Source organism: Plecotus auritus (assembly GCF_963455305.1).
Source record: "Plecotus auritus genome assembly, chromosome: 4".
NCBI lineage: Eukaryota > Metazoa > Chordata > Mammalia > Chiroptera > Vespertilionidae > Plecotus > Plecotus auritus.
Window position 1 is genome coordinate 181,332,460 of NC_137775.1, and position 21,473 is coordinate 181,353,932.

Sequence of the window (21,473 nt, forward strand, 5' to 3'; positions counted from 1 at the left end):
TTCAGTCCCGCTGGGAATTGGGGGTCCTCCAGGCTTCAATTCCCTTCGGACGCCCCGGCCGTGCCCTGTGAGCGCCCCAGCCCTGGCCTAGGCCTCGGAGCAGCCAGGCGCCCGCGGCCCAGCGCTGACCTCGGGCCCCGCCTCGCCCGGCCCGGAGTCCTCCCGGGTTCGAGGCCGGCTAGGGGAGGGAATGGGTTGGGATCAAGGAAATACGCTCATTTTAATCCTGCCCCCGGAATAAAACGAATGAGGTCGATAGACCTATTTTCTCCCCAGCTGATCCCCTTGCCCACCCGCTCGCCGCGCCCGCGCCTGGGTCCCCGCTCTGAGAAGCCGGGCAGGAGCCTCGAGAGCCTGCGGCTGAGCAGCCGAGAGAAATCGGCCTGAAAATGTACAGCTAGGCCATCCCAGTACAACCGGACGGGCGCTTTTCATGCTGTCTTTCTTTTAGAGACAAAATCTGACGGGGGGGGAGGGGGTCCTAGGAAAACTCAGAACTTTCTAATAGCATCTCATTTGCTGGAGGTGTTGATGTGAGCGTTAAACACTCGCATTTTCTAGGCGCGGTTGGGAGAGAGGAGGTGGTCCAAGGGTGGGGGGTGGATAGAAGCGGCGCCTCCACAAAACTGAGCTTTGAAACCAACAACGTCCTATTTCAGAGCAATTCCTAAACAGAAACAAGCGACGGAGAGAGGGCATTTTGCCCAGTCCGATTGCCGAGGAGTCTTTCCCCGCTAAGAAGATTATGTTTTGTATTTTGGATGCTGCTCTCTCAGACTGAATTTCAGGGTAAAGTTCTATTTGCAGGATAGCCTATAATTTCTGCATTGCTGAAAATTAGCATATTAACGATAATAGTAGCTCTGGAAAGGGGGAGAGAGGACTGTTGCCTGCCATTTGGTAATTGAAATTTGATGGGTAAACTAATTACACCATTATTAACAAATAAATTACTTATTAATTCCACCTAATGTTGATCTTTGAATTAAACACTGATGCCTTACTCATGTTGTGTACTTTCCTTTTCTGGGTAACAGACACACCTAGATCCTCTGCTTTGCAGCCTAGATTAAAGCAATACAAGCTGGAATAGTCACTCTTCTAAAATACTTTCATATTGGCATGTAACAGCCAGGATTTTTTTCAGCTGGTACCTCTTACTTGATTTTTCAAAGAGCAGTATAAACAGCCTTCTCACAACTGAGTCTGGAAGGCAGACAAGGAAAGTTATAGCCTAAGCCTGGAGACACTTCAAAAGGAATGTCAATTCTATCTTCATTTATATCGGTTACTCATATGAGTTACTAAATGCTGGAATATCCATTTGATGGATAGTCATTTAATGCTTAGCCACATAAAGCCTATTATATGGGACTAATCTTTAAACTAATTTAGGAAAAGAGGTTTAAAGGGGGATCATGTTAGCTTTTTAACTGGAATCACCCTGAAGTGGTACAAAGAGGTTTTCCACATTGGCTGTGTGTCTGTGAAGAGGGCTGTCCATCCACATGGGGCACCCTGACTTTTTTTTTTTTTAATGGAATCTGAGCCACAGACAGAAATCAATGCTGAGGGTAATCTTTAGATGTTCTCTCTAGATTCCCGGGGAAATCTAGCCTGTGATATAGCTGCCTAAACCAGTATCTCTCTACAGTAAGAAAAAAATATATATATATGTATACATATACTGAATATATAACCTGAATAATATATACATAATATAATTTTCAAAATTGGGCTCTCTAAGCTTGCAGGAGGGGGTGGGGACCTGACAATGAAATTTTGCCGTCATTCTCATGGCATCAGCCTTGAGTACTAGGGTCTTAACCATGTTTGTTTAATGTTATTTACAGACACTGAAACACAAAATTCATGTTGTTTAGCCTCAGAACCTTCTACCGGGTTTCTATTTTAAAGTATTAACAAGGCATGGGCACTGTTTTGTATATGGTTAGCCTAAACGAGTTAACTGCGCCTGTGTTCATGTGGTTATATTACTTTAGGAAGATGGGCTTACACAGAATCCCCCAAGGCCTGTAACTTGTCTTTGTGGTTCCTATCATAAACACAAACGGAGCCAGGACCACCAAGTGTTATCTCACACACCGACATTTTGACATTTTACTGCAAGATTTATGGCTGTAATAAACAATCTCAGTACCTTTTCTGATCCTTCCACAATCTCTCTGTGCAAGCCACAGCATCATTCCACTGAATCAAATAATCTTTTGAAAAACATTTTTAAAAAACCACTTTTTGCCTTTACATACGATCCAAGACACCAAAGTAAAGCCAGAAAGAAACTAACTTAATTAATACATAAACCGAAGTTTACCAGCAGCATCTCGCCCGAGAAAAAGATGGGATGCTCTGAAATGGAGCAGAGAGGGAGTGTGCTAATCTTCGCACACCAACTGGCTCCAGTTCCAAGCAGGGTGGAAGCGTTATCCTTTTCTTGGTAAGCACATTTGCTCATTTCCACGTGCAGGGATAACATATATTCCCAACAAAGGCTTTCTTAAAATCCCATTAAATGAAATAACTTTTCATCATGTCCTCAAATCCCAGATGGAGAAGGAGAGTGAAGGGAGTCCAAGGGAGAGGGAGGGCGAGAGGAAGGCAGGGTTTGCAGCCTAGTTTGAATCTGATTTGAATCATTTTGAATATCTTTGGAATAGCCTGCCCTCTTGAATGCAACCCTGTCCCAAGATTCAAAGTGACCGAACAGTGACACCGTGTGCATTTTGTTTCTTATTAATCTTACACATTGACAGTCTTTGTTAAATCACAAGGCGCGCCCTTCACCAGCCGACATTTTCATATTTGTTAGACGCGCTGACCTGAAGTTCACCTCGGCCTTGGACTTTGCGCTTCTAAAAGGTCTATACAGTGTCTTTTAGAGAGCAGGGTCTTTGCCCAGGTCACTCCTTCTCAGGGAAAACCAAAGGGGAGGGGGGGGGAGCAAAGGAAATGTAAACGTTATGGAATGTATTGACTGTATTTGTCCTTTGTTCTTTAGAATGAGAGTCCCCCAGACTGACTGCTCATCTCTGGAGCGCACACGGGAATGGCTGGATTTCAGAATGCCTGATGGTGGCATTTGAGGGCTCTCCCCCACCTACACTAGGCACATGATTTTAGAGAAGCAATACTTTATCATCCATTTGAACCATTAATTGTTTGGGGGTAATTTCCTTGCAGTAGTTTACAGCAATGAGCATGACCCAGGCATAAAGACTGAAATGTATACTTGCATTATATATAAATTTTCACCAGGATTGTGTAAGAGGCCTAACAATCAAAATCCTCCAAATAAAAACGTACGCACTCTAAAAGCAATAACTTCTTCAGGTACCTTTTTCTTTTACTTTAAAAACTGGCTAAGAGGTGTCTATGATGATTGAATCTGACATGTTTCTAAGGCGTGGGACATTCTTAACCAATAATACAATAACAAGCTTTTCTCAAAGGGACACATAATTGTCTTGGTGAGTAATAGCGGGGGTTTCAGTTTTCTCCATTTTGCTAGCCCAGATGTGGTGAAGTGTTCACTGCTGTAACAGCAATCACCACAGTTGTTCCCTTTCTTGTTTTCATCTGGCACACCCCCATTTGGCTTCAAGCTCTTGGCCAGAGTGAAAACTTTACACATCCAACAGTGGAAGCAATCTGATTACTTCCACTATGGCACTGTTTGGGAAATATTTACCACTGAATGTCCCTGGCACCAGCAAATCCAATCAACCAGAATATATTGGGATGATCTTACACATGCCTAACAAGAGTCTACATTCTGAGTAGTTGAATTAGCATCTTTATAGTTAAAAAAGAAAAACCCAGAATTTTTTTTTCATCTTTCTCTTCTCTGCTTCCCTTCAATGATTACTTAAAGATCGATACCTGGAAAAGGAAAATACGTCCCCCAGAAAATAGATTCTAATGGCACCAACACTTAACAGCTAATATAGCTGCATGAGAAATAAAATAGTGTTTAGCTCTCCAGTTGCAACTCACACTGGAGGCTTGGTTCCAGTTGGCTTCCTTAACACACTGTTCCCTTTCTTTCCCACTCTCCCACCCTTCCTCCTTAGCTCGCTTCTCCTCTCCTTAGCTTTTATTCCAAATGTGTTTTTAAAGAGTATTTTCTGGAGAACAGAAGTCTGTCATGGTGCTCTGACATTTCTGGATTCCATCTTCCTGCTCAAATGGCACATTCTTTACAGTTTGGCTATTCACTTATAGATTGTAGCATTTCTCTTACATTCAATGTAGGGTTAACAATAACCGTAATGAAAAATTTCCGACAACAGCATTTTCTCACTGGTGGAGGGGTGGAAGAATCCTTTCCCTTTGGGGGAGGGCTTCCGTTTCCTTCCTCCCCTTCCCAGCTCTAAGAACTCTTGGCATTTAGTAGGTGGCAATTTCAGAAAAAGCATTCTGTGTTTGAAAATTGCAAAGAATACATTTTGCAAGAAATGCCTGTGTTTGCCCTTCTTCTCACTTTAGGGATCATTATGGGTACTAAAAAGAGAGATATGGCAAATCAAAATCACTGTTTTCAAATAAAGGAAGTTTCCTGCCAGTTCTCTTGCCTTTGAAGGTACCACGGAGCATTGGAAACTTGCTACGTTATTTCTTAAAGGTCCACTGATGACTTCTGAGCTTTTTTATTTTGTGACACACCCGAAGACTCCTGGTTCTCCAGCAATCTAAGGTGTTGGTTTTTCAGTAATCTAAGCCTATTTACCTGCTGCTATTCCCTCAGAATGGGAGCGATAATTCAAGATGAAATACAGCATGTATTACTCTTGAAAAGAGGGATTTTCTATCCTTTTCTCCGTAATTGAGGTCATTCAACCACTAGGGTTCACCTGGAGTCCATACCGTGATACACGCGTCACTCCAAGCCATTTTATCTTTTGTGCTGATAGTCAAGATCGCAGCTCTAACATTGACATCAAACTCTGTCTGGGCAGATGACTAAGAGTGCTGCACAACGTAAACTTTTGACCCTCAACTTTTTGACCTGCAGTTGCAACGCACTAACCACAAAGATATACAAAGCTGTGCCTTTTCTTTCAGGGGAAGGCCCCCTCCCAGGATCTCAGGGAAGCCCTACTTCTGCCTCAGCCTTTTAGAATAAGAGGGTGCACTAGATTTGTGTGTGTGAGAGTGTGTTTGTGACTGTATTTCCTGTCAAACCAGCCTCCTACCTCTTTTTGTTAGCACTTAAAATAGGAAAGAGATTATTTTGAAATCACTCATTACATTTACAAGGAAAACTGGGAGCAGAGCAGGGGAACCTCACAAATAGCAAAAGGAAAAAGAAGATGGGGAAAGCAGGTAATGGAAGTTGGAGACATTTTTTCCCTTTATTTAAAAATAAAGACGCAGCCCTAATTGTTGGGCGAGCTGGCCCAGGCAGGCGAGTTGACTGTGAACTTGTACTAAAGCGTGCTCTGCTGGCGATTCCTAGGGTGTGCAGATTTATCTTCTCTGCATTTACTTAACCCGGCAGTGAACTGCGCGGGCGTCATTTGTTAGGTGATGACAGACTTCACCTCTAGCAAGGGCTGCTTCACAAAATCGCAATAATTACCCAATAACCTTCATAACAAATATTATTATTGAAAAGGCCAGTTTGTGGGGAGGGGACATGGTGGGGAAGGAACCTTTCTTTGTGAAAACAAACAAAACAAACCTAGGCAAATCTTCCAGTTCTGGGGCTCTGAATGGCCAGCACTGAGGCGCCCCACTCCTGTGTGGGCGGGAGCCTACGCTGACCCCCTTACCCCCGTCTGGAAGCCCCATTTATAGTTTTGTCATTGACTAGAAAGAAATTCTGCCCTAGAAGCCAAAGGGATAGAGCCACACCATTCTGTTCTGCACTCTCCATGGTGGGCAAACCTCAGGCAGACTCCCAAGCTAAGGCAGGGAGAGGCTTCGATGGGCATCTTTTAAGCTAAAAGGGTTGTTTTCCTCTCTAATAGCCCATCTTCATGGATGTAATTTGCTCTCCCCTCACTAATTGTTTGGATATAATACTCTTCACATCTCAACAAATGAACATGACTCCGTTTCTGGTAGAAAATTCTGTCTTGCTCTCCCAGAGCCACCAACAATGAAGCAGGGAAAGAGCAGAAGAAAAGGAATCTTGGCATAATGTTGTGGAATTAGACCATGGAAACCCTAACAAACCCCTAAGTGAGTGTGACCAGAAGCTTCCTATTATATTTATAGTTCAGGAAATATTGTCTCTGTGGCTTGTAGAAACAAACGGGGCCCGCACATTTCGGACACCTTCTCCTTTTACAAGACAAGGAACACAGACAGATACTTCTGCCACCGGCTGAGGCTGGATGTCTTCATAAAGCTCTCAATGACAGATATTTTCTAAAGAAGTTTCTCTGCAAGAGCAACCCAAAAGAATGCAGGAGAAATAACTTATCTACAAAAATGAGCAGATAACCAGCCATCCTCTTTACTATGCTTCCTGTGAAAATAGGAAGAAAAAAATTCCTCCAGGAACGCTCACGTAGGTCTGACTGGATGCTGTGTTGTTGTGGTTTTTTTTTTTAAGTCATTTAACTCCATGTGAGTTGGCCTGCTCCTTAAACTCTAAAGTTTTATTAAGATTACAGCAGACAGAAATAAGCAAGCTGACAATTTATAGCCTCTAAGTCTTTTAAATCATGGGAAAGTTTCTCTGTATCGTGTGATGCTGGCTATGGGTCCAACAGCCTTTCTGCCCATTCCCACACCCCAGGGTGGGATGTGGCCACGGAGGTGGTATGGCCACTTCCTCCACGCAAGTTACTCAAGTGAATCTGCCAGCAGCCCTATCACTCTTTTTTCTGCTACTAACTTTAGTCACCAAGAAATCACTCAAGCAAGATCACCAAATGAGCAACCAAAATAAAACCTTCACCCAGTATTCTCCAATACAGAACCCAAAACTCAGAGCAGCGAAACAAAGACTCTAGGATTCTTACAGACACTTCAAATGAAAAAGAGAACCCAAAGAGAGTTTCTCTCCTGGTCCCCACCAAGGTGTAGACGGGTTTTCCTGAGCACTGACACTTTCACGGGGCACAAAAAGTGACCCCAGGGGTCTTCCTGGCCACTCACTATTCAAGAGAGGTGGGACGTGGAGGAGGGTTTCGATCTTCCGGAAAACGTCCCAGGTTTCGCTCTTTGGACTTCTGTCTTTGGGAACATCTGTTGGACTAATGTTGGGTAGGAGTGGCCTGTGCACAATAAAGTATGTTGAAATTCCAAATCTATAAGTTTTTTCACTTTGAGCACTTAGTCAACATCTATACCAATGAGCACTTGCAGAAAGCTACCCAGTTCACAAGGAGAAGAGCATTTGGCGACAGAAGATCCCACTTTTTGTTGGTTTGTTTCATTTCTAAGTTGGAGAATTTGGCTTAATTCCTCGGTCGGGATAGGGGGAAATCCGCAAGGTCCCATGGGGGTACCCATCCGGAGGAATACCTCAGGACAGGCCACAGCATCCCCAGTCACCGCTCTGCCACTGAAGAATGTGGGGGGTGGGGGCCAGAGGGGTGGCTGAGGCCAAGCTGGAATTGTACCCAGGAAAAATTTATTTCACCTTACTTCACCCGTTGGTGCAATATTGGGGACTGTTTTGGAAATCATAGATTATGTAAATTTCCTGGGATCAAACAGAAAGAGCAGCTAACAAAAGAAAGGCGGAAATCTCCTACTGACAAACGACCAATTTCTTCCCTCAACTACCCTTTATGACGTGTCAGGGAAAACAACCTAATGGCTCTGGGGACTTTTAAGTTGGGCGTTGAAGACACCTCGATTTCCCCCCAAACTTTAGGGCACAGTTTGGAAGAATTCCCCCTGTATGTTGAGGGGGAGTACACCTCTCTATCTTTAGAGTTATCTAAAGGGTAGTGGGGATGGCTAAGTTGCCTTTTGAGGGCCCTGCGCATGGATGTTTTAAATTCTACAAAAGAGGAGAGAAAAAGGAAAGAGAGTGAAAAGAAAGGCAAGGCGGGAGAAAAGAAAGCGCCGTAACTCCTTTCATTTAGCCTGGGGATTCAAAGACTAAAGTTAAATCCGGCCATAAAGTTTATTGCTTCAGACTCACAGGCGGGTGAGAACAGCCCCACCGAAATAAAAAGAACGTGCAGGCCAGCAAGGTTCAGGGCCTGGGCCCCGGGGGGCGGGGGAGGGGGTGGGGAGCCGCCCCCCAGGTGGGGACCCGGGGTCCCCAGCGTCCTGGGCTCGGCCTGGCAACCCAGGGGCCCAGCCTGGAGGTGCGGCCCGCGCCCCGCCGCCCTCTGCCACCCTCTGGCTCTCCGGAGCCAGCCTGAAACCCGGCCCCGAAGGCGGCCGCCTCGATTCAGTGCTGCCAAATGACCCAGGCCCCGCGAAGACATATTGCCACAGCCCCACAAGGAATCCCGCCAGAGTCCGCCCCGGCAGGGCCCTGCCTGGGCCTTTCTTTCCAACTCCCAAGCTCAGCGCGGCCCTGGCGCCCGAGCGCGCCCCACCGCCTCCCAGCCCCCACCCCAGGGCTCCGCGACCCCCAAGAACCAGGACCCGCCGGCCCGGGATGGGGGCGGCCCAGCCCAGAATCCACACACAGGCCCATCCGCGCACCAAAATCGTCTTTTTGCAGGGCGAGCGCGGCGGAAGTCATTGACAGCGCGGTGCAGCCATCAGGCAGGCCTGGCGCTGCGCCGGCCCAGGCGCTGCTCACCGTGTGGCCCGCAGAGCAGGCTCCTGGCGCTGCTGGGGCGCAGAGGGCAAGTTTGCGCCCCCCACCACCACCCCCTTTTGAATTCAGGGCAACCTCAGAGTTACTGACCCAGAGACAGAGAAAGCGGGAGAGGGAGAAATCCAGGAAGAAAGTTTTCAGAGTACAAATAAACTCGAAAGGGCTCAGGAGGCGAGCTTACCTTAATTCGGAGGGAGCCATTTTTCAGAGAGTTTTGAGAACTTGTGGTTTGGACACTTCTGGACCTAAAATTGACAATTTGAATGACCAGGCGGCACACGTAGCCTGCAAAAGAGTCAAATGGAGTCCAGCGTCAGTGAGATTATATGTTATGTGGTATATAATGTTGGATGTCAACTCCCCAAAACCATAAAACTTACTTTAATGGCCCCACGTGACGTTTTATAGCCAGTGAGCCGATCTGTCTGTGCTATGGATGATTTTACGATCTAATTCATAGACAAAACCCTATTCATTTGGCACCCAAATGTCATATAGCCGGAACTGGGGCTTATAAAGTTTACTGTTTTATAACTTTTAAAAGGAAAGACGGCATCAGTGTAAGCAGTCGGTAAATGTGCAAATCTCTAGTTGCGCTTTAGCTGCCCTGAGGAGTTTCCCAATCGAGCTAGGATGGGGTAAGTACCTTCCATTTGTAGCAAATTAATTGTAGCAAAAGAAGCCAACTGGGTTCAGGGTGAGGTGTGGGAAGGGGTGCCTGGGTGGGTTAGAGGCAGCAAGTTTGGGGGGCCACCGCTTGGCATAGCAGTCTCTTCAGGTGGAGGCCCAGGATGGCCTTAGGCAGCATCCATGTGGGCCCCGTGGGCCGCTAACAAAGCCCTGGGCTTTCCCTCCTTTCTCTCTCTTCCTCTGTTCTGTACCCAGCAAGTCTACTTGGTTTCCTCAGAGATGGGCAGGTTGGACTCAGGCTTTGGGGACACCTACAGCTTCCCACCTTCCGTCCTGAACTTTCGGAAAGGTCAGAGTTAGGCAGGCTGTGGGTTAGGGTGTCAGTCTGAGGTCTCCTGGCACAGGCAGGCTGCTCAGGTAGCCTCAGACTCACCCGCCTCCGGGACTGGACAGACAGACAGAAGAGCAGAAAGAGCCGCTCACTATTTGGCACAAACCAGACCAAGAGAACTTACAATAGAAAGTTTATTTTTTTTTGTTTCCAGTCAGTATTTTTTCCTTAAAAACAAATACAAAAAAAAAAAAAAAAGCTGATCACAGTTTGCTTAAACAGCCAGACTCGGACAATATTTGTAACTTTGTTCACAAAAACATACATCACTGAAGCTGCACTTATAAGAGCCACTTCCAGAGTTCGTGCAAAGGGTCCTACAAAGGCACGCAGGGACACACCGCTCGGAGTCACAGTTTTCGTCACAGAGTCACTAGTCACTACACGTCAAACAAGTTAAGTTGTGTCTCATCAAGTCACCTCTACAACAGCATTAATTACACAAGGAATATAGGTAGTTTGAATAAAAATATCTTTAACAGCTTGGAGCTATTGAGACAGGAACACTTCCACTCACATGCACAGTTAAACAACTGGAGTGCAACACACAACATTGGCACTAAACGAGGTCGAAGGGGGACTTTTTTGTGTGTTTTTTTTCTCTTTTCTTTTTTGTTATAGTTACTTCAAGTAACACAGCTTGCTTCATATAAATAAGTTAAAACATCTATTTTTTTTTTCAAGACAAAGCCATTCAGGACAAAGAGATGAACAGAAAGCAGATCTACTTATACAGGCGCTATAATGGCAATAAACAGGCTCATGATTAAAAGATGAATTAGGGCAACGAGAACAGGGCTTCTTCACAGAAGGAACACAAGGGAGTTTCAGAAAGTCACCTTAGTACTGACACTACGCGGGGTCCGCTAATACTGCTCAGTACTTTAAACGCTCAAATACTCAGGGGCGGAAGGCCCCTCCCGCCGCCGCCATGCTCATGCTTTTCAGCTTATTATCTTTTTTCCACTTCATTCTCCGGTTTTGGAACCAGATTTTAATTTGTCTCTCGGAGAGGCAAAGAGCATGTGCTATTTCAATCCTCCTTCGGCGGGTCAGGTAGCGATTGAAGTGGAACTCCTTCTCCAGCTCCAGGGTCTGGTAGCGCGTGTAGGCCGTCCGGGCCCTTTTGCCTTCCGGGCCGCCTATGTTGTCTGCAACAGAAAAGTCAGCGGTTTAGCCACCAACTCCTCAGCCCTTGGCCACCAAAGTCCGCCAGCTGGACAAGCCAGGGTCCTGAGCAGGGAACAGGAGAGAAAAAGCTCAACAAGTCCTCCCTCCCTCCCCCCCTTCCACCCCAATTTCCTTCCCTCTTCCTTTCTAGAGAGAAAACAATACGATTTGGACTCTGGGAACAATCAGGCCATCTGAGGCTGGAGCTGCGCCCCTGAGGATCCCTCGCTCTCCCCCCAGCCCTCTCCTACCCTCTGGCCCTGCCCTGGTGCCCCGAGGCGAGGGCACAGCCCGTCCAGGCTGCCGCCCAGCCACCCACCAAAGCAGGGCCCTTTTCTGAGCGCCCAAGTGGACTCTAGATCACTCTCCCTTCAAGTTCCAGCCCCGAGAGCCGCCGCCTGTTCCAGCCTGCACGCTTGGGGCGCCTGCTTTCTTTTTCTTCCCTTTCCTTTCCTGCTCTTCCTCCTGCCCCCAAACTTCAGAGTCCCGCCGACTCTCGCAGGGGTTATTCCCCGCAAGCCCCTTTTCGGGGACTCTAATTAGTAACGCCGTTTCCCCAGCGTAGCCCTCCTCATAAATTATCCGTCCTGACAAGCCCGATTCACAGCCCCGACTGCCATCCTCCTCCTCTGCGCCCTGCTTGGCTGGCCTGACCCGGGAGCGCGTTCCGGGGCGCTGGGGTTCGACATGGGTTTTCTCCTTTTCCCCCCTTTCAACGTCTAAACTTGCCTACCCAGCGGCTCCCCCTACCCCCACCCCCACCCTCACCCTGAGAACGCAGGGCGCTGCGAAGAAGAGGAGGAGGATGGAGGAAGGCAGGGAAGGAGACCGGCGGGGAGAGGCTCCACGGGGCTGGGAGAGGCGAGACCAGGAGAGAGAACGGGGAGAGAGGGCGGTAAAGGAGAGAGGGAGACGGGAGCCGCGCCCCCGCGGCCGCGTGGATTTAGAAAAAGGCTGGCTTTACCATGACTTATGTGTAGCTTGCGCATCCAAGGGTAGATCTGGGGTTGGGCAGGCGGCGCCGGGCTCGGCTCGCTCTGCGCGCTCGCCTGCTCGCTGCTGGCGGGGGCGTCCTCCTCGGCTCCGGACGCCGTGCCAACCCCCTCTCTGCTGCTGATGTGGGTGCTGCCGGCGTTGGCCGAGGCGCCGCTGGAGTTGCCCAGGGAGTTTTTCCCGCCGTGGTGGCTGTCGCTGCCGGGCGAAGGGGCCACGGCGGAGCAGGGCAGCGGGTCGGGCGGAGGCGAGTGCGTGGACGTGGCCGGCTGGCTGTACCTGGGCTCGGCGGGCGCCGCGCTGGCGCCGGCCGCGTAGCTGCGGGCGCGTTCCCCGGAGCCAAAGTGGCCGGAGCCCGAGCGGCCGACGCTGAGATCCATGCCATTGTAGCCGTAGCCGTACCTGCCGGAGTGCATGCTCGCCGAGTCCCTGAATTGCTCGCTCACGGAACTATGATCTCCATAATTATGCAACTGGTAGTCCGGGCCATTTGGATAGCGACCGCAAAATGAGTTTACAAAATAAGAGCTCATTTGTTTTTTGATATGTGTGCTTGATTTGTGGCTCGCGGTCGTTTGTGCGTCTATAGCACCCTTGCACAATTTATGATGAATTATGGAAATGACTGGGACATGTACTTGGTTCCCTCCTACGTAGGCACCCAAATATGGGGTACGACTTCGAATCACGTGCTTTTGTTGTCCAGTCGTAAATCCTGCCTGATGACCTCTAGAGGTAAACTCGTGCACTAATGGGGGAGTTGGGTGGAGGCGAGAGGGGTGGAGCGCGCGCCCCAGGCGCGTGCCCGCCGCCCGCCACCGCCGTTCAGTCGGACTCGAGCGCCACCCGCTGGAGGCAGGGCTCATCGCTCCGCTTCCGACCCGGGGCTGCAAGGGCCGGGGTCGAATTGAGGTTACAGCCCATTATGGCAAAATTATTGCATTTCCCTCGCAGTTCCATTAGGATGTACCAATTGTGAGGCCGTCAGCTGCCGATCGCGTGCCCGGCGAGGATGCAGAGGACTGGGGGGAGATGGTGACTTGGATTTTATTTACAACAACTTTATTTCCCCGCTGTGCAGCCCCTCTTATTTTTATGTCGAGGTTGGGGTCGGTTCTGCCCGTCATGCCGGCAGCTCTGAAATTTGAAAATACAGATATCACCTTCGGGGGAGTGGGGGGAAGCCATTTAGCCAATTGGAGAAATAAATCCTGCCCTCGGCAGTAGCTACAATTACGGCTCTGTTTTTGCGAGTGCAGGAGGGACAGTATCCCAGCCGCTCTTAAATGACAGGCGTCTATTAAAGATAGCTTTTGTGTAGTGTTTCTCCGAGGCGAGGTCAAATTCCACACACTTTTATAACCAGATTCGATTTTCCTTTCATGTAAATTTGGTTTTTCGTGTCATTAGCTTGCTATTTGCTTTGCTTTAAGGATCCAGCCTGGAGAATCTTCACCACTGGGTCTTTTTCCTGGAGCCAGTCGGGCCCCAAGTCGGAGGGGTTCTAGGTGAACCCAGTGAGTGGGCCGAGGCTCCCCGCAGCTACAGAAGCTGCTTGGGGGCTGGCAATTTATGGGCCGAGTTATTAGGGTTTTGCTTAGACCTCCAGGAGTAAATTGAGGGCGCTAATGGAAGCATTTCGAGACAGTGCCTAGTATCCCCGTAGTTATTTTCCTGGTTCTGAAAGATGAAAGTAAACCACAAATACAGCTGAAAGGCGAGGGAGGGTTTCCCTGCTGGAGGCCCTGCGTCGCAGACGCCCCTGGCAGGCTGGAAACCATGGTTCCTGCCGCTCCCACGGCCCTGGGCCCCCTCCTCAGGTCCCGAAAGCGCTGTTTGCACTGTCGGAGGCGAGGAGCTGGATTGCCGAGTCCGGAGCCTTCGGGAGCCCAGCCGCTCCCGGCTGTACAGTTCCACCCGCGCTCAGGTTGACTGGGCTCGGCTGCGGCTGCCTCTCTTCCACGGACGGCTGTGCGGGGCAGAGAGGCTGACTCTCTGGGGGGAGGGGGACCTTTGTTCCTGGAGCTTCTTCCTGTCTGGGGGCAGCCTGGGAGGCCACCGCAGTGCCGGGGCCCCAACCTTTAGGTCCCCTCTTTGCAGTGGCCAGAGTCGATTTGGTGGTGCCCTCCGGGACTCGGTGGCGAGGGACCGGGGCCAAAATGCCCAGACACCAAAAGAGGGTGGGTCCCGGGGTTCTTTCCTCTCCAGCAACCCCAAGTCCCGTGCCAGAGGCGTGCAGAGGCGCTACACAAGAGTCAGGGACGAATTTGGGGCGCGCGCTGGGATCCGGAGCGGGCTTGGGCAGCCTTGGAGAGCGGGATTGTGTGTGCAGTGCGCCCCGCTCCACCGCTGGGATTGGCTGTGTGTGTGTGTTGTTGGTTTTTTTATGTTGTTGCTTTTTTTTTTTTTTTTGTAAGAAATAAATGCTCAGGCGTTTGCAAAGCTCCGGGCTCCCCTGAAGCTGCGTAAGCCCCCCAGATGGTAGCAGGCAGGGAGAAAGGTTGGGGAGCAGGCGAAGGCAAGGGAGCAAAGCCGAGGGAGGTTGCGCCGCTGGCCTGGTCCCTGCCCAGGCGCCTACTCGCCCGCTTTTGCCTCAGCTTCCTCCCCGCTGGGCTGTGTGGAATTGATGAGCTTATTTTCCTTTTTCCACTTCATGCGGCGGTTCTGGAACCAGATCTTGATCTGGCGCTCGGTGAGGCAGAGCGCGTTGGCGATCTCGATGCGGCGGCGCCGGGTCAGGTAGCGGTTGAAATGGAACTCCTTCTCCAGCTCCAGCGTCTGGTAGCGCGTGTAGGTCTGGCGGCCTCGGCGCCCGTGACTCCCGTACACAGCACCTGCGGGCAGAAAGGACCCGGCGCCCGTGAGCCTGGATCTGGGCAGCTGAGCCAGTCAACCCCGCACCCCAAGCCTCTGGGCTGGAACCCACCCGCCTGCACTCTAACCTCTGCCACTGTCTTGGGCCAAAAGCCTTCTGAGGGGGGGAGATTATTTCATACCAAGCAATATGTTTGCCACCTAAAATGACTTGGGGTGGGAAGTTATTGTTTTTTAAAAACCTGCTCAATACAAAAAAATTACAAGCAAAATAATATAACGGGCATTCTTAATTTGGGGTACCTAAGTCCTGTTTTGTGGGAGTGCAGTGTGTGCATGTCTGGGAGTGGGGGTGTGGAACCCTATGAGCAGGGCAGACACACTGCATCCACATATGGATGTCTGTGAAGATGTTACTGTGGCCAGGCATCCCAGGATGGCTGGTGAAGCACGCAGCGTGCTTTTTGGGAAATTAAGAATGGTCAGCCTGCTCAGATCTTTGCAAATTCCCCCAAATTGTATGGCCCCATCTGAGAAATGCAAAGCTTCCTCGAAAAAAAAAAAAGTGGATGTTAAAGCAAAAACACTGTAAGTTTTAAAATTCACATTAGGCACTGTCCTGCTCAGAGGATTCCCTGTGGAGTTTTGGGAAACGAGGGGCAAAGAGATGGAGCGATGGGCCATCTGGGGTTCCTGGAAATGTAGGACTGTGATGGGCTATTTGTTCTGGTGCCAAAGGGGCCCATGGGTGGGGGCTCCCTCCAAGCTGGGTGACTGAGATGCGGGCAGGGTCTTAGAAGGAGGCAGAAGTTGGCTGTAAGTGAGCAGTTGAGTGGAAGTGGGAGGAGGAGAGGGAGGAGAGAGAGAGGAAATACTGCAGCTGGGGATGTGGCCCTCCAAGGCTTTGGGGTAACCCTGGAAGAGGCTAAATAAGGGCCTCTTTCTACATGAGTGTGTGAAGGGCAGAAAGGAGAGGGGGTTGGCAGGTGAAGGGGAATCATCAGTGATGGGTGCAGAAGGCCATCTGGGCTTGGGAATCTGAGCAGGGTGCTACCAGGGTGCAGTGGAGGCAGCAGCTCCCTCCCACCCAGCCTGGCTCTCTCTTTAGTTTGCCCCTGTCTTGGGGCTCACATAGCAATGACCCCCCCCCACACACACACACACTCCTCTAAGGTGTCACCTTACATGGACACTAGTGCCCTGCCTTCACTCTGCCTCAGCTTGATTGCTCCATTGGGAATGGGTTGGTATTTTTTTAATCTCTTTTTCTTAAAGCTAAAGAAACTTTGTTCATTCTTTCCTCCTGCCTTTCTATTTCCTTTCCCTTCCTTCCTTCCTTCCTTCCTTCCTTCCTTCCTTCCTTCCTTCCTTCCTTCCTTCCTTCCTTCCTTCCTTCCTTCCTTCCTTCCCTGCCCCCTTCCCCCTCTCCCTCCACTCTCTAGGGGGGAGGGTGCTGCAGGGAAATGTCTTACCCGCACAGGAGTTCATCCGCTGCATCCAGGGGTAAACAGGACTCGTGTACTTCCGGTCGGTGCCTTCATCATGGAGGGCTTTGCCCGGCACGCTGCTGCTGTCGGATTTGTACTGCTGCTCGGGAGAAAAGTGCAGGTAGTCCCCGGGGCCCCTCTGCTTGCCACTGCCCGAGGGCGAGGCGCCACTGAGGTCCTTATCAGAATAGAAACACGAGGCCCCGTACTCATAGGACGCCCGGTTGCAGGCCAGGACCGAGTTGGACTGTTGGTAGAAACAAGGTGAGGTGTACGTCTTGTCCGGGAGGCTCGACGCCCCGTACGAGGCCGGGAAGGGCCTCAGCGCGTCATAGCCGGCCGGGTAGAGGGGCAGCTGGCCCAAGAAGGAGTCCTGGCCGCTGGGCAGGCTCCCGGGGAAAGTGGGATTCACAAAATAGGAACTCATTTGCGCGCCCCTCTGCAGGACTGTGATTTGTTGTGTATTAGTACATCTGGCTATAACTATTAGTAGTCATCGAACTGGTTTGTTTCTGGATGGCCGAACGCCAAAAGCGACAGCAGCAAATCGCACCAGCTGACGCGGCGGCGGCCAATGGGAGCGAGCGCCGGAGCCCGCTCCCCGGGGACCGCGGCGACCGAGGCAGCAAAGTTACAAACAGCCCCCAGCCCGCCCGCCCGCCGCCCTCCGGCAGATTGATGGGCGCGCACAGCCGGCCGGCCCGGCTCCCTTCCCCAACGCCAGCGGCGGGCACGGCGCTCAGGCCGGGGTAGGGGCGCCCAGGCCCCGCCAGGCCCCGCCAGGCCCGCTCTTTCCTCCTCCCCTTTTGCCTTGTTGGATTTTGCTGGTTTTTCTCTCCAAACAGGAAACCTGACAGCCCCGCGCCCGGAGGGGCGGTGACGAGTGTGGCTTAGCTCTCCGCGGCCTGCCCTCCCGGCCGGGGTGGAGTTTGCCCCTCCCCCTGCACTCCCCTACCCTAGGGTGCGGGTCCCGAGCTGGAGACGGGCTCTGAGAAACCAGGCCCGAGCTCCGAGCTCCGCACCCTTGCGCCTGAGGAATCACTGCATCCCCTCCTGCTCCCCTTCCCCACTCCTAGCCGGGGCTCGGGCCTGCAGCCGCAGAGGGCGGGAGGCTCACCTGGAGCCGACCAGGACGCGGCCAAAGGTAGTCTCTTACCCGCCGGCCCCTCCTCCCACATACAACACGTCTTCTCTGAGTCCCCGACTCCCTCCCCTCTAAAGGCCAGCGCCTGCCTAGCCTCAAAGCACCCCCACAACCTGTGCGGCCCCGTTCCGCCTTTGAACCCAGGAACCGAGAGGCCAGAAACCACTGGTTACTACCAGAAAGGGACCTACGGAGCAGTGGCCTTGAGACTGAGCTCTGCAGCCGCCCGCCCGCGGGACCTGCTCCCCTCGCGCAGAGCCCAGGGAATCGCCCTCCACCACCTGGACTGCTCAGAACTGAGACAGAGCCAGCTATGGAATCTCTGTCCTCATTCCAGAGGTTCGGGTGACCCAGGGTGCCTGGCCCAGTCGCTCTTAGAGGGCAGCTCGCCTAGGCCCAAGGCTGCAGGATAATTGATGTGCTTGGTGTCTGGGGTGCCCACACTGTCCTGGGGTGTGTCCTCTTTCCTGGGACTGGTCTGGGGCCTGCCCGGGACAGTCGCTCCAGAACGGGGACAAGCTGTCTGGGAAGCTCAAGGAAATCGTCTGAATTGCTTTTACGGCAGCCCCAGGCCTGGCCTTCCCCAAACAGGACAAGAAAAGCCTGTCGGAGCTGCGCTCCCTGGGCTGAGAGGTGTGCCCCGGAGAAAGTTGACTTTTACAACGCCTGGATCAATCTCATTTTGTAAAATGTGATTTTTTTCCAATGGCATTTTTACGGCTGTATTTGGGGGGCTTGTAAAACCCCCTTGAATTAGCTTTAAAATCCTCAATTCTGTGGAGATTGAAGAAAGACTATTTATATGATTTGGTTGAATTCCCAGAGGGTGATTATAAGCTCTGTAAAACTCTGGCAAATGAAGAGAAGGGGGTTCAGTACTTGGGGGTGGTGATGCCCCTTAGGAATCTGGAAACGATTTTCTTAATCTCTTCCTTGCTTTTTAATGTTTTTCCCCCTGCCCTTACTTCCCCAAAGGGAAAAAGATTGGGAAAAAAAGACTAGGCTCAGGTTATTTAGGTGCACAGAGCCTAGCGTGCACCCCTGAAAGCAGCTGTTACCCGCCTCTGGGGGCTGTGCCCAGAAGCCTTCTGGTTGTGTGCGCCCCGATCAATCCAAGCTGGGAAAGTTTCTCCTTTGCATATATAAATAAGGGCCTGGCAGGACAGGATAGAAATTTACATTTCCCTTGCATTTCTTCCGGGAAAGGATTAGACTGACGAAAATAAAAACTCAAGAGTCAAGAATTTTTAAGGGAATCCTTTTTTAAAGCTATGTTCCAAGAAAATCATGTTTGAATTATTGTTTCTTCAACAAGACCACCAGAGGACAGTGATTTCAAGCAAGGTATTATGTAAGATAAAAAAACAACACCGTTTGAAGATGCTGATAAATGATTACATTTATAATTCTGCTTTATTCCTCCAGGTCCCACACAATGTTGGGGCTGGTGGCAGTTTACTACTCTTATTATTATTTGTTATGGTTTGACCTGGATTCTCAATCTAATAATGCTCCCAGCCAACAAGAGAATTTGATTTCTCAGCTAAGAGCAAAAAACAAAACAAAACATTGTATTTCTAGTTTCTATAGGCATTAAGATGAAAAAATATATTAAACTAAAATCTCCACATGTTAGCCAAGGCTGGTACATATCATGTTGGCAGCCGCCCAAATATATTTCTCCAACCAGTGACTGTATAATATATATATATATATATATATATATATATATATAGAGAGAGAGAGAGAGAGAGAGAGAGAGAGAGACACTCAGGCAAGAATAGGAGCCCCAGACGGTGGAGGGAGCCTTTACTGGGATGGTGAGAATGGCCACCAGGGCTCTTCTCGGTCAAAGCCACACAGAAAGTCCACTTACCTTTCAGCTGCTCTTCAAGGGGGACAGGATGGTGAGCAGGGCCCCACAATCCGCCCTTTCCCTGGGCTGCCCACTGAGCTCCTTGACCTCGGCCAGCCTGGAGGACGGCCTGCCGGTGTGGGGGGACCTTGAAGGCCACCTCCTCCACCCTGATCTCTAGCCCAGGCTAGAGCCCACAGCACACAGGTGCGGCCTGTGCTTGTCAAGGGCTCTCGCCTGGACCCAAAGCCCGCCTTCCTTGCCATAGCCAGTCCTCCTCGGGGTCAGCCAGGCCCGCAGGCCTCAGGCTACCAGTGGTTTCTGTGATTTCAAAATCCCAAAGCGCTGAGCTCCCCAAACCAGCGTGCGCCCCCAGGGCGCCTTAGGACGCGCAGTTTGGACAGAAGCAGCCATGACGTGCCAGGCGGCCTGTGCAACCAGTCTCCATGGTGCTGGGGGGAGGGGAACCCGAGTCTAGTCGGGCGTCCAGCTCCTGTCAGGTGGCCAAGACGGGGGAGGTTCCCGGCCAGTCAGGCCCTGGGAGACCGCCCCTTAAGTCCTCCCTCGCCCCCCTCTCCACGGCCTGCTTGGGAATCTCTGAGGGGCCCGAGCACTCCTCGCGCCAGGCTGCACGACTCGGGGCTGCGGCGGCGTCGGTCCCGGCGACGGCCACAGCGTGGCAGCAGCGAGCCGCCCGGGCTCGGGCGCAATAAATAATGGGCCCGCGGCAGCCGCAGTCAGGCCGCCCGCGGCCCTGCGATGCAAATGCGCCGCTTTATCCTCCCCGAGTGCACCCTGAGTGCACCCACAGCGCCCGAGGGCGCCCCGGACCTCCACGGCCCCTTCTCCAGTCTCTAACGCACACCAAGGTAGTCCCTTAAGATGGGAAAACATCAACAGCCTAAACCAAAAACAAAAAGAACTCGAGCCCAGAGCCTCAGGGCGGTTTCTGGTTGCTGTCCCAGGAAGCTCTCGGGGCAAATCCGGCCCAAAGGCACCCAGACCGAACCGCGATCGGGTCTGTGCATCCGCGCGACGTCCAGCGAACCCCGCGGCTCCCTCCGCGCCTCCACCCGGGAGGCTCCACAGTCCCCTCCCCGCTGCCCGAAGGTGGGCCCGCGGTCGCCGGCCCGGCGGCGCCGAGGTCGGTGGGTGGGGGTCCCCCTATAGCCCAGACTCGGTTTGCGTCCTCTTTTCAACCTTAGCTGAGGGGCCCGTGCCCCTCGCAATAACATCACTCCACCGAAACTTCCCGCCAAGCAGCACCCAGACATTAACCCCATCCTCTCCTCCAACACAGAATCCCATCCGCGCACCTCTTCCCTCTCCCTGCGGTCCTGACACCTCTCTCATCGGAAAACCGCGTGGAGGGGAGCAGCGGAGCAGCAGAGGACTCTGGCCGCATTAGTAAGTTGTTTGCTTATCCTGCACCCCCCTCATTCCACCTTTCTCGCCACAAACCAAATCCCAGGGCGTGGAAGGTGCTGTGCTGGTCTAAGACGCCAGTCCATAAGGGCACTTGGCCCTCATCTCGTCCCGCCTTTCCAGGTCGGGAACTGTCCCCAGTCGTTGGGGAATCAATCGAACCAATTGGGTCATGAATGAAAAAAAAAAGGGAAAAAAAAAAAACCCCCAAACCCGAGAGGTGGGGTGGGGGGGTGGGGGGGAGCGCAGGGTGCAGGGCCACTTCCTCTGGGGCTAGGCCAGGTCGCTGGGGCAGGGGAGGGAGCTGGGGCTTGTGCGCCCATGCCAGGGCGCGGTGCCACGGGCGAAAGGCGGGCATCCCCTGCCACCGGGAGCCAGAGAGAGGAGGAAGGGAGCGTGTGTGTGTGTGTGTGTGTGTGTGGTGGGGAGCTGTCGTGTCGTGTGTGAGGGGAGAATGTGAACGGATGAGGGTGGGTGACGGGTAGTATGCCCCTCTCCAAAGGCAGCCTGGGTGCCCTCGCCCACGCCGCCTGCGCTGGCTGCCATCTCACCACCTTTGCTCCTGTCTCCCCACATGTCTCACCTTCAGATGGCGGCTCCCAGAAGCTCCTGTCCCTCTGACAGCTGTCGCTGGGGCAGCCCGGGGAGACGAATCGCCCTCCTTCCTGGTGCCAGAGGACGCAGGAAATTAGCCAGGTTGCGAGTTGCAGAGGCCGCCGCGGCGCCGGGAGCAGGGCGCACCCCACCTCCAGCGGGAAGGGCCGGGCCCGGCCGGCCCGGGGCCTCGCCTCGCTCGCCATCGCCGG

General features: G+C 52.0%; 2 protein-coding genes across 2 annotated transcripts; both read right to left on the minus strand.

The window, feature by feature from the left end:
• Window positions 1–9,895: 9,895 nt before the first annotated feature.
• HOXA5 (homeobox A5) lies at window positions 9,896–13,171 on the minus strand. Its single transcript, XM_080666727.1, has 2 exons — window positions 11,914–13,171; window positions 9,896–10,930 (listed from the first exon to the last, which is right to left on the minus strand). Exons 1-2 carry the CDS (start codon window positions 12,806–12,808, stop codon window positions 10,680–10,682), a joined length of 1,146 nt encoding a protein of 381 aa, XP_080522853.1. The 5' UTR covers window positions 12,809–13,171; the 3' UTR covers window positions 9,896–10,679.
• A 176-nt stretch (window positions 13,172–13,347) lies between these two features.
• Window positions 13,348–17,157, minus strand: HOXA6 (homeobox A6). Its single transcript, XM_080666726.1, has 2 exons — window positions 16,229–17,157; window positions 13,348–14,776 (listed from the first exon to the last, which is right to left on the minus strand). The coding sequence occupies exons 1-2, from the start codon at window positions 16,668–16,670 to the stop codon at window positions 14,517–14,519; spliced, it is 702 nt and encodes a 233-aa protein (XP_080522852.1). The 5' UTR covers window positions 16,671–17,157; the 3' UTR covers window positions 13,348–14,516.
• Between the last annotated feature and the right edge of the window lie 4,316 nt (window positions 17,158–21,473).

Coding starts and splice junctions, on each gene's coding strand:
- HOXA5 (XM_080666727.1), bottom strand. CDS start 12,808: ATGAGCCCTGCCTCCAGCGGGTGGCGCTCGAGTCCGACTGAACGGCGG. Junction 10,931..11,913: donor CAAGCTACACATAAGTCATG/GTAAAGCCAGCC, acceptor TTTCTGTTGCAG/ACAACATAGGCGGCCCGGAA.
- HOXA6 (XM_080666726.1), bottom strand. CDS start 16,670: ATGAGTTCCTATTTTGTGAATCCCACTTTCCCCGGGAGCCTGCCCAGC. Junction 14,777..16,228: donor GCGGATGAACTCCTGTGCGG/GTAAGACATTTC, acceptor TTCTGCCCGCAG/GTGCTGTGTACGGGAGTCAC.